The sequence below is a fragment of the Ananas comosus genome, linkage group 1 (genome assembly GCF_001540865.1).
Source record: "Ananas comosus cultivar F153 linkage group 1, ASM154086v1, whole genome shotgun sequence".
Classification (NCBI taxonomy): Eukaryota; Viridiplantae; Streptophyta; class Magnoliopsida; order Poales; family Bromeliaceae; genus Ananas; species Ananas comosus.
The window spans coordinates 17,819,575-17,832,311 of NC_033621.1; the positions used below are offsets into that span (position 1 = coordinate 17,819,575).

At 41.0% G+C, this 12,737-nt stretch overlaps 1 protein-coding gene across 1 annotated transcript in view; it reads left to right on the forward strand.

Annotated features, from left to right (window-relative positions):
- Nucleotides 1-6,279, forward strand: part of LOC109720548 — a 9,867-nt gene extending 3,588 nt beyond the window's left edge. The window contains exons 4-5 of the mRNA XM_020247794.1: nucleotides 5,699-6,039; nucleotides 6,222-6,279. Coding sequence (XP_020103383.1) covers nucleotides 5,699-6,039; nucleotides 6,222-6,279 — 399 coding nt within the window. The remainder of the gene's footprint in view (nucleotides 1-5,698; nucleotides 6,040-6,221) is intronic.

Genomic DNA, 12,737 nt, shown 5'->3' on the forward strand with positions numbered 1-12,737 from the left:
GGATTTGCTGACAAACAACACACCGGAATGCCGCTTACTGGTCGATCTAGTCCGCAAAGGCTCCGGGGCCTTGGACAATCAGTCCAGGAGGTTCACCCACCACTCACCCATTGCTGCAACAGCAGCCGCGACAAGCCAACAAATGTTGCATAAAAGCCCTTACCGCAATACCCGAATCGCATTATTTCATGCGATTTCGCCACCGCGCATTTCTATGTTCGTCCATGCAAACCAGAGGTCACATCAGCCGCAGCCAAGATACCGACTTTAACAAGTGTTCGACGTGACGGAGGGGCCGTGCTCACCTTTGTCAGCCAACTATATCGATAGATATGGGATACGCGCTTCGAGCGGCACGAAAGTTCAAATAAAACAGCGCGCACTGAGAATACAAACTCTAATTAACTCATCGGAGCTCTCTGACCCTAGTGAGCGTTGAGCATTGTGATCATGAACTGACAGATGATCACTGCTCACCGCTCCGGGCATCCGGAAAGCCCCCCCGACAGGTGTCGCCGGAACAGTGATCCAACAGGAACTAGTGCGAGACAGGCTTGAAAAAGCGTACCGACATGGTGGACTAGCCGGCGGCTGAGGTGGTCCGCGGCCTTGTGCGCGCGGCCGGACGGGAAGGGGGCGGTACAGGTCGAGGGGGTCGGGGAAAGGTGCTGTGCCGAACGGCGGATGGCGGCGGTGACGCCGGCGGATGGAGATCAATCTCGACTTGCTCTCATGAGTTCATCGGGTTCCGACGGAACGGCGCGGCGGCGGAGCTCCGGCGGCGCGATTCTTTCCGGCGAAGAGGCCTGGGGAAGGTGGTGCTCCCCACCATAGGCCTCTGGTGTGGCGACGCACGGAGGGCACGACGGGCTCGCCTGCGCCCGCACGAGTCAGGGCGACTGCAGGAGCTTCGAGCGGACGAGCGCGTGTGGGCGGGACGCGGGAAAATGCGCGCCGCCGAGGTCGCGACAGAAAAGAGGAGGCGGCGGCGGCCCGCCTCGAGGCGGACAATGCGGTGCAGCGGAATGCAAAGTGCCCTAGGCTCGGCCTGGTGTGATCGCATAGGCTGTGGGCCGCAGGGAGGCTTGGGCAGCTCAATACGGCGGTACGTTGACGGGGGGGGCGGCGGCGAGGTCGCGGGGACTGCTCCGGGGAAGGGCGGCGCAGCTCGGATCTAGGCCAGCGAGCAGTGCACGAGAGGGCGAGCCAGCCTGGCTCGGCCCGAGCTGCAAGGCTGGCTGCGGTGCCCAGACTCAGCAATGCTGCGCGCTGCGGGGCGGCGACCGCGCGGGGGAGGCTGAGGGATGTCGGGCTGCGGCCAAGGAGAGGCCCGCGCTGTGATGACCCTGGGTGTCCACGCGCAGGAAGGATGAAAATGAGGAGATGAGGTGGGAGAGGGTGGTTTTCGTCGCCGCGAGCAGCTTGCGCGGCGGGGCATGCGCATGGCTAAGGTGAGAACCTGCTGAAGCTAATAGATAGGAGATCAGCTGGGATTAGGTCGGCCGAACTAGGATTTTCGTGCCATAGAACCCACCTAAAGATATTAATATTACCATATGCCACTTTGCCACCAAAGTCCTCACGGAATGGTTTTTCATTACCAGTCCTTCATAGTGAGGTTACAATCGTGCTTTGACACCTCCACAATCGACTCTCGCGCGATACGGTAACAAAAATATTAGACTTTTTGCGAATTTCCGATTTTCCACTCCGACCCCTTAGCGAACTTCCATGCACATATCCGCATCCGTTCATCGGATTTCCGACGGATGATCCATTCGCGTTCAGCACGACGAAGGCACAATACGATTATCGTTTATAGCTGATTTACTTAGCCCATTTCGCGACCCCCCCAAAAACCCAACTGCTCGCACTAATCACAAATTACTACATAAGATATGTATATAAACTCAAAACCTTTAATCCAATTCAAATTTGATTCCCTACCACCGTAGTACAGAACAACTCTACTAACCCCAGGTACAAACGTAAGAGGCACGAGAGTCTCATTATGCAGAACAAGCAAAGAGCGAAATCCTCTTTTCGATAAAATCCCGTTTTTCTCGAAAACCGATGCATCAGATCTGAAACTGTCCAGTTGCCATTGGTTCCAGAATAGGCTGAACCGTCAAACGAGCTATTGGATCGCTTATGACGGAGTCGATACGCGTAGAATAACAACTTTATCCATGGCCTTCACGAAAAACTGGAGTTACTATTCACTTAGTCGAAAACATAATCGGTCTTCATACTTCTCCTTTTAGCTCATTTTCTCCTGAAACTTGACGAGTGCTTATGTAATTAAATTACACACATAAACATTCATCACAGAGAGTTTAGTTGCACTGTAAAATCTCATCCTTAATTAGTTTTTAAAATTGCTGACCATACAAGAGCAGATCACTTTGGAGAGGTAACCGTCGTTACCAGGTTAGCTCAAAAAGGATATTTTTGTCTTTTAATATTATGGACAATTTAGTCATTTACATCTATTTATATTTTCAATTTATTTTTTCTTTGTTTTTTTTTATTTCTCCTCTATTCTTTTTTCATTAATTTGACATTCATATAAGAAAATTTTCAATGATTTGACAAATAGTGATCATGAATTTAAACCTTTAATAGTTAATATGAAATTTCTCTATTTTAAATTTTACTTTTAATTTAATTTTATATTATATATTCAAATTATATTTAAAAATTTAGTTTCATATTAAATACTTTGAAATATGGTAAACAGAAATAATTGTTTGAATTCTAGTATTCTGGTTTCAGGCTCTTGGTTTTGGATTTCGAGAAATTGGTCTGTTTTGAATTTGGTGGATATGAATTTTCGAAATCCCAGTCAGAGTTCTGGAAAAAAAGTTTTGTGATGTTGTCAGATCTCGAATTAATTCCTATCCCCATAAATTTTTTTTTCTCACAATAATTCTAATCTTTTTAATTTATATGGTTCAAAATTATATTTAAATATTTATTGCTCTGAACGGTCTAATATCATTCTGTTTCAAATAGTTTATTATTTTTACCACGGGCGGGGTTTCGGTTTATTCAATAGGTAAAATCAGATTTTTGATATAGAATAGGTCCAAAGTTCTGATCATCAATTAATCCGCTTCAAATCTAGATTTTAATCATTGAATTATAAAAATTTAAATGTAATTGAAAATTCTTCTAGAAATCTAGTTGTAAAAATCTTACTCTCTAAGTTTTTTATGCATTACGTTTTCAAACTGGTTGCGAATTAAACATTATTTTAAATCTTGGTAGAAATTTAGTTTTTAAATAGTAATATGAAATTCCTCTAATTTAAATTTCACTTTTAAATTTTAAGTATTTAATTTTTAAAATTTAAATTCATCGTATTTAGAAATAAAACTATTTCTAAAATTTTTATAATTTAAATTAATGCATAATTTGAGAAATACTAAAACATTTAAAATAGATTCCTAAATTAATACCTAATAATTGCATAAATTTGGTTAATCAATTAATTTCCTAAATTAGTGCTAATTAATGCATAAATTTAGGACCTCAATTAAAAGTTTCTTTAAATATTGTATTATTTAATTACCACACTAATATTGAATAAAATAATTCTTTTACCTACTAAATATTAAAGTTATATTTTTACCCTCTATTAATCAACGGTTAAGATCTTTTTTATTTTTATTTTTTTTTTAAAGTACCGAATCATTTCTCGTAATAAAAATATCATAATTAATTCGAGCAATAAAAATTAAAGTTAAATATATTAATTAAAAGAAATTAAAGTCTGATAAATTTTACAAAATGTTTGATAATATATGTCATAATTTATCAAAATTAAAATATTTCAAATTTTTTTAATATTTATTTTCAAATATGGTATGATGTAGATAAGATGTGCATAGTTTCACCTACTAATGTTTTCTGTCTCTTTTTTTTTTGTTGGAGGCAAACCCGTGATAAGCAACCGCACGAGATGCGCGTTTCGAATATCAGTTGCTCAGACCGCGGGGGGAAAGGATTCAAAGGAGCAGAAAGGAGTGACGTCCTTTTGCGTAGAAATTAGTCGCTGCACCTGATGTAACCTCTACTTGCTCCACACGATTACACTACACCGGATAAAAAGTATATATGGATATAATAATTAAATATATTTCTAATCGCACTAAAAAGTGATACTTACTTTTCACAATCCTCAGTGGAGTATTAGGTAAAAAAAAAAGATTTATCAAATGTGTAAAAATATTATTTTTCTATCAGCAAAAATATATAAATTATAACCAATCTGTGGATTAATGGATAATTCAATCGAAATAAGATTTCGATTAAAATTAGAATTAGGCTTAGAATTTTTTCATTATAAATATATGTCATATGACATATTAAAATGAATGAAAAATTAATGCAAAAAAAATAGAAAATCCTAGCCGTCAATTCTCTTTCTTCATTAAGTCCTTCACAATTAATCCATCGGTTTCGATCTTCAAAAGTTGTTAGCACATCTAGAAGATTAATTCATCTTCCTCAAGTCGACGCAAAGGTTAACTCGTGATTGGATCACGGATTGAAGCGGTCGCCTAATTCGATCAAGGGTGTGATTTCGTGTGGACGCGAGTAGAGGCCGAGCGCGTGCGCGGCTAAGCGAGGACGAATAAATTTTAACAACGATTGTCAACTTCGCGGTGATCTCAACACACGTGAGGTAAAATAAAATAAAATAAATCCTATTTGATTAGATCAAATAGATCTATTATTAATGATCTAAAACGAAACACGAGGTGATCTTTGGTTTTTAAGAAAATTTTTAATTGTGTTATTTTCTTCAGGCGTGTTTGGTTCGCTTTTTTTTCACTATGGAATCGGAATCGGAATCGGAATCGGAATAGGTGAATCCGTTTATGAATGTTTGGTACGCGGGAGTCCCATTCTCATTCCCCCAATCACCCATTTTTTCAATCCGCCCTAGGAGGCTGGATTGGAAGTTGAATCCGGACCGAATGGATATTTATTCAGATTAAATATAGTTTTTCAACTTTTTTAATTAAAATATGAGTTTAAATTTAGAAATTAAATTTTTAACTTTAAATTTTAATTTGAACTTGAATTAAAAATTAAAATTTAATCAAGTATTTCGAACCTAACTTATGAATTTGAATTTAAATTAAAATTTAATTTATATAAAGTTTTGTTTAAATTTTATTTAAAACTTAAATTAAATTTTTGGATTCAAATTAAAATTTAAATTGTAATTTTAAGTTTGAATTTGAATAATTCGAAATTTAATTTTATATTTCGAATTATATACTCAACTTCAAAGTTTAATTTTTTTTTTTAAAAAAAATAGATTTAAAATTTTAACATCATTTTAAAATTTTGATGTAAAATTTTAATATTTAATTTTAAATTTGAATTTAAATTAATATATTATAAAGATAAAATTGATATATTAATCTGATTACGTTTTTTATATTTACCTGAACCAAACACCGACAATAGGAATGATTTATTCCGATTCCGATTCATGTGATAACCAAACAGAATTATGTAATGAGTCATTCCGACTCTGATTCCAGCTTATTTCGATTATGATTCTGGTTTCGATTCTGACTTCGAACGAAACACGCCCAAAATTTATTTTAGCTGTAGATTATCTCAAGTCGACTACCTTAGTCCAATTTTGATAACTAATCATATGTATTTTTCATAATAGATTATATGGAGGTCTTATGACAACACAGTGTTAGAGACGCTCCCACCTTTTTGTCTGGCGGGGTTCCAGGTTTGGCGATCGAGGACTACCTTAGTCTACTTCCACATTATTGAGCTCCATCATCCCTATCGTGTGCTTCGACAGTTTGGGCAATTACAGCATATCCCTGAAGCAGTGCTTATCATACCTCGCATCAATTCACAAGGCAGAGCAGATGAGGATTGGGCGGCATACCATACTTCATACATTCAGCATTGGAATGATAGATTGGTAGATATAGCAGAGGTGGCTCCTGAGACAGATCCAGATCCTATACGAGCTACCACTGTTTACATGCAGTGGTATTGTACGATCACCAGGAGGTGGATACCTACACCTGTACAGCGACCACCCCTCGCGTATCAGCCACGTGGGCACGTCGAGAGAGTATTGGTATGATTGTAATATATAATATCTTTTTATATTTATTTTTATATATATAAGAAAATTTCGTATAATCTTTTTGATGGTGCTTTTATTTCAGGTCGATATCGTGCAGAGATAACATTATTCGATCAGATGTGTCCTGCCAGATATTCTAGGAGGTGTCGTATTAGATGCCCTATCACATGTTGCCGATCAGATGAAACCAGTTTTGGAGACTTTACCTACGCTTCTACACACTGTACCTCCACGACCAGCAGACTATGGTTGAGCATCGATGTCCGGCCATGCACCAGTATATAGTCCACCGAAGCCATGATCACCGATAGAGGAGCCACCTTATGCTGATGTTATGGACCCGGCATGTAAGGACTGAGATTTTATAGTGCAACTAAACTCTCTGCTGATAATGTTTATGTGTGTAATTTAATTACATAAACACTCGTCAAGTTTCAGAAGAAAATGAGCTAGAATGGAGAAGTTACGCGATTATTAGTTTTCACTTAAGTGAATAGTAACTCCGGTTTTTCGAAGAAGTTAAATAGAGAAGACGGTTTCTGGCGCGTATCGGACTCCGTTCATAGCGATCCAATAGCTCGTTTCGATCGGTTCAGCTATTCTGGAACCAATGGCATTGACGGATTTCAGATCTGATGCACGGTTTTCGAGAAAAAGGGATTTTATCGAAAAGAGGGTTTTCGCTCTTTGCTGTTCTTGCATAATTAGACTCCTCGTGCTCTGTGTTTGTGACCTAGAGTAAGGTGAGGGATGTTACATGTACCTACTAGTAGTAGGAGATTCAAATTGTATTCAATCTAGGATTTTAGCCGGGATCGTACATTGGATATGTTGTGGGTTTTTGGAATTTGAGAGGGCGGTAGCGGTTTCGTTCGCGTCGAATCCTGGATACCGATCGATGTGAACAGCAAAATCGTACGTTTATTGTTCCCCTGTCATGTCTGAACGCGATGGCGCAATCCAGTTCAGAATTCTGCATGAATCGGAGTTGCCGAATAATCGCAATGATCGCCCAGCGATATGGTTCAAAAGGGCGGTTCAAAGTGACTGATTGAATTCTCGCAAATAGTCCATATTTTATGTACGAATCGCCGTGAGATCGATTATGGAGGGCGATATACCTGCGATTGTACCCACTATGATAGGATGTGGTAAGACATACCAAGCTTTCGGTGGACTTTTGCTGCAAATTTGCATTTTGTATAGAATGATGCATCTAGGGTTTCTAGCACGAACCCCAGATCTGTGCGACCTTGTTCTTCCCAACTGTGCCCTGACACCAGTTTAAGCCAACCATTCTGTGGCGACACCCTGGCCGCCGTCCAGGTGCCCGGCGCCGGGAAAACTAGAACCAGTGCCACCCCTCAATCTACTTTCCCAACATCCCTGCCGTGGAAACCAATCTGGGAACCCAGAATGTCATCACTGTCGAGCACCATCGTCTAGGACGGCCCCTACCTCGCCGTCCGCAGTGACTGGCCGCCGGCCGTCCCCACGCGCGCCGTCGCGGCCTGGGCGCCCTGGCGCCGAGCGACCCTGAGCTCAGGCCGAGCTGGTCCGCACGCCTGCACGGTTCCCGTCGCTTTAGACGACCTTATGCCGGCTTCCCGGCGTGTCACCCGTCGCCCGCCCCGGTCCCGTGGGCCACGGCGTGCCTGCTCCTCTGGCCACTCCTCGGTTACCCAGACGAGCACGGTTGGGCTCGGAGCGCGCTGCCTCCGCCATCCAGATCGGCCGCGCCGTCATCCACGGCCTCCGGCGACCTCCGCTCGTCGCGCTCAGCATCCCGCTATCCCGGTTGGACGCATCGCGGCGCGCTCCTCATCCTACGGACCGCCCAGACTCGGGCGGGCCATCGCGGTCCCCTCTGCTTCAGCGTTGCCGACGCCCGCTGACGGTGAGCAACTCCTCCCCTCGACCCGGCGACGATACCATCGCGCCCGAGGTCCTCCGGCGCGCTTCACGCCGCGCGCCTTTGAACTTGAGGAATCTTGGCGGACTTGATCTTCCGCCGCCGTGCCAACGCACCTTCGCCGGCGCCAGCGGGTGCCCGACCCCACAAACCGATCGCACCTCCCTGCTGGATCGCCGCGTCGGCGCGGCGACAACCTAGTCCGACTACTATGTCTTGTTACGTTCTTTGCAGTCGAGACAGTCGCAAGTTGTACAGCGTGGTACTTCGAATCGAGGTCGGTCAGTGGTGCACGCTCAAGTGATGTTCTTTAATATTCTCTTTCGTTTATTACTTTTTATATGATTTGATATATAGTGTGAGCTAGCACCATGTTTGCTCAGTTACTAAGCTTCTCGGTTTGTTCTCTTTATATATCATGATAGGAGGTAGAGTAGTGTTATACCATATTTCTTGTTGCTCTACCTCTAGCTATTATGCATATTTATCATAATAGGGAGACGTTTCGTGATTTTATGAATGGAATATCGGTGACTATATTAGATTCGTTCTTGTATTTGTATTGTATATATTCGGCGTTTGTTCTTGACTTTGTTGCTTCGATGACCCTGGAGAGTCGTATAACGAGAGGTTGATTGTCGCTAGTTGCGACGGATGGATTTATTAGTCTTCAAGATCGTTTTGGTTTTTCATTTGATCCTTTGTGACTAGGTCGTGATCGTTACTTGATTTTGTCACGTTGCATGACCTTGAGTGCGGTGTACCGTGGGGGTAGGATTTGTGACTATGGAACCGACAGGTGTTCTAGATTATATTACTCATGACTTGGATTTCGGTGTTGCTTTTGCATATATACAGTAGTGACTCATTTGATCAGTTATCTAATACTGTGGGTAGGATGTGAGTTTTTCATCAGTTTGACATGCATTAGTCCTGATGTATTTGCATTATGTTTGAGGGATTCGATGTTTGTCCATCTAGTTACCTGAGTGGTCGGTTCTTGTGCTTCTTTACAGGTGACGACCTATCGGTCGATGAGTCCTGAGAGGGAGGCATTGTCGGCTGTCGTGCCGCGGGTTAGTCATTGTAGCATATCTGATTGATCGCCGATACGTTTCGCATTTCCGAAACATGGCGTCTGGTCCCCGAAGGAGTGTTCTTTTCGAAAAAGTTGATTGAATGGTGAAACCCGTGACCTAGAGGCGTGATATGTACTGGAAGTAGTAGTGCATGCTTGAGTGTCTGCGTGCTGACAGTGGATTTGATTTAGATTTTACTTTTGATCTTGACGGCTGACGCATATGTCACAAATATAGCACAGCAGTCGTGCTGAACTTATAGTCTTATTATAGTTGTCTTGTGCTTATAGTAGATATTTATGTATACTTTCGGTTACGTTAAGTAGCTACATTTTCAGGTCTAGTTCTACTTTTTTCTAGTTTATTTCTGTATTTGATATCTGCTCATGTACCTTGATTACAATCGGTTTAATATTCGTTCCTTACTGTATTCAACTAACGTCCTGTTGTTGTATAGCTTTTCATGATCGGGTGGTATCTATGCCTTCTTCGCTTGCTCGTACCCACTGGAGGAGAATGTTTACATACTTTCGTCCCACAATTTTAAGGTAGTCGCGATGATTAGTGGACGAGGCGTGAGGATGTGCTGTAGCGGGTCGAAGATGCTTCCGACCCAGAATTATTTCCGATTTAGTTATGACCTTTTATTTCTGTTGATTTATAGCTTAGTCGGTTTACATGGTTCAGTTTTGTGTTATTATCTGAATATCTGAGTTTTCATTTGGTTTTGGAATGTAATAAAGGATTTGTGTTTTCTTGAAATAAAAATGGTTTTCTACCCCTCGTGGTAGCGTTTTAAAAAGATAAAAGTTTCCGTGTAGGGAACAGTTTTCAAAGGGTTTTCTGTGATTTTGTATCTTAGTATTTCAAAACCTGTTTCTGTGGTTGGAAATATTTTAACTGATAGATGTGAATTTATGTTTAAATATTGAATGAAAAAATGTGAATCTGTGGTGAATGGTGTATGAATATATAACTGTGGTTATTTGTATGTTCATCTGGTTGTGGTTGTATCATGTTTGAACTCTTGTACTTGTGCGACGCCGTGCAAATACAGGGGAGATTCTGTTCGTGTGAACAGTGGATCTTCTGTATTTGTGGTGGATCTGGCATACCCTGGGGTCAGGTTTTAAAAAAAAAAAAAATTCAGACGCTTTTCCGCTATACTTTAAACTAAAAAGGGACCCCGGGGCGTGACACGGCACCAGCACCAGTACCACAGGATTCACATCGAGCAGCTGATATTGTTTATTATAGGCGCCGACGGCATATGCAGTCTATCCGTACAGATCAACCCTCATCTTCAGCTCCTCCACGGCCAGACATACTACCGACAGCTGCTATTGCTGTGATTGAGCCGGTTATTGAGGGTATTGCTATCGAGCATCTGGACCAGTTGGAGATCTTAGAGCCTTTTGATGAGCATGGTGTTGATCGTGGTCGCGGACGTGGTAGGCGACGTGGTCGCGTGAGTAGGAGGAGAACACGATATTATATTTCTATATTATTGTAAAACTTGGTTTAATTTGGATATTCTGTTGTGATTATCTGGTATTGATATTTTATTGAGATTCTATTGGTAGTGATGTGTATATTGTACTGTTGTGTTGTGATGCTGTGATGTTGTATTGTACTGTTGCGTTTAGGTATCTGTATTGTATTATTGTATTGTGATATTGCGATGTGTATTGATTTGATTTTTTGCGCCAAAAAAATGGCTAAGTTAGGATAGTTCTATTCGACACGGTGAACCATTCACTGTGTCCAATACAAATAACCGGGACTTAGCCGTTTTTGGCTTACTTCCGGGTATTTGTATTAGACACGGTGAATAGTTCACCGTCTCTAAACACGGTGATCTGTTCACCGTATTTAGACACGATGAACCAATAACTGTGTCCAATGTATTATTCACACCCTGACTTCGGTGTGTATAATACATTGGACACGGTGAATCATTCACCGTGTTTAAACACAGTGAACGGTTTACCATGTTCAACTTAAACATCTGGCCCCAGCCACGCCCGCGTGGCGCTGACATGACACTTGCATTGCAGGGTCAAGACCATTTTTATAAATAAATTTTTGACAGGACTAATGTTTTTTAAAAAATTTGTCACGTGGTTATTTGTAAAAAAAAAAAAAAAAAAGCCCGAGCAGAAAGGAGTTGTCCTTTTGCGTAGAAAAAAAAAGCCCGAGCACAAAGGAGTGATGTCCTTCTGCGTAGAAATTAGTCGCTGCACCTGATGTAACCTCTACTTGCTCCACACGACTACACCGGATAAAAAGTATATGGATGTAATAATTAAATATATTTCTAATCGCACTAAGTGATACTTACTTTTCACAATCCTCAGTGGAGTATTAGGTAAAAAAAAATTTATCAAATGTGTGAAAATATTATTTTTCTATCGGTAAAAATATATAAAATTTATTTTAGCCGTAGATTATCTCAAGCCGAGTATCTGACTCTTCAAATTAAGATTTAATTTTAGGGATAATTGCCTATATACCCCTCATACGCTCAGATATATCCGATCTACCTCTGTTTTTTTTTCTTTCTAAAATGCCCCTCATATGTTCCACCGTTATTCTAAAATACCCCTGCAGTTATCCTCTGTTAGCTTAACTCGGGTTAAACATGGGTTAAATGTATACTAGAGTTAAAATCTAAATAAAATACCTATTTTGCCCCTACCATATTATACTAATTCCTTAAGTTATCCTCCTCATCCTCTTCGTCATTCTCCTTCTCCCTCCTCCTCCTATCGTCGTCCCCCGCCCCGCCCTCGACTCCCTCCTGTCCCTCCGCGATGTCGTCCTCTCCGAGCGCTTCTGCTGGGGCGACCACCTCCGCCCCTTGGTCCCCTCCCCGCGCGCCTCTGCCGCCGCCAACTTCTCCGCCCTTTCGAAGCGCAAGCTCCGTGCCCTCCAGGAGCTCCTCCATTCCAGGACCAGCTCCTCCACGAGCTCCTCCTCCGCCGCTCTCGTCGTCATCGTCCTCCTCCTCCGCCGTCTTGGCCGGCGCCGGGAGCAAGAGGGCTGCAACGACGATCCCATCTCGCCCGAGGCCATCTGCGTGCCGGAAGCAAGAGGGCACGGTGTTGCGCGCGGAGGGGAGAAGCGTGTGCGCGGTCCACGGTGGACCTCCCTCTTATTATATATATAAATAAATATATAAATATATGTATATATATAATTTTATTTATAAATATATATATTTATATAGTATTTTATTTATATAATAGAAATATTATTATATAATATTTTATTTATAATTTTTTAATTATTTATTGATATTTTTAAATATATAACTCTTATATATTATTAATATATATTTATTATAATTTTAAATATATTTAATCTATATATAAAAATTATAATAATAATATATATAGTATATTAATTATTATATATTTATTACATAGTTGAATTTTTTATTCCGAAATTTTAATTGGTGAACGTATAATATCCGTATAAATCACGTATCTGAATAATTGCCGAATTCGTTTTTTAGCCGTATTTTTCAACTAATTTAAAAATTAAAAGACGAATTATATATGTACCGAATTTTTACCGAGTCCGAATTAACTAACATTACCTCTAG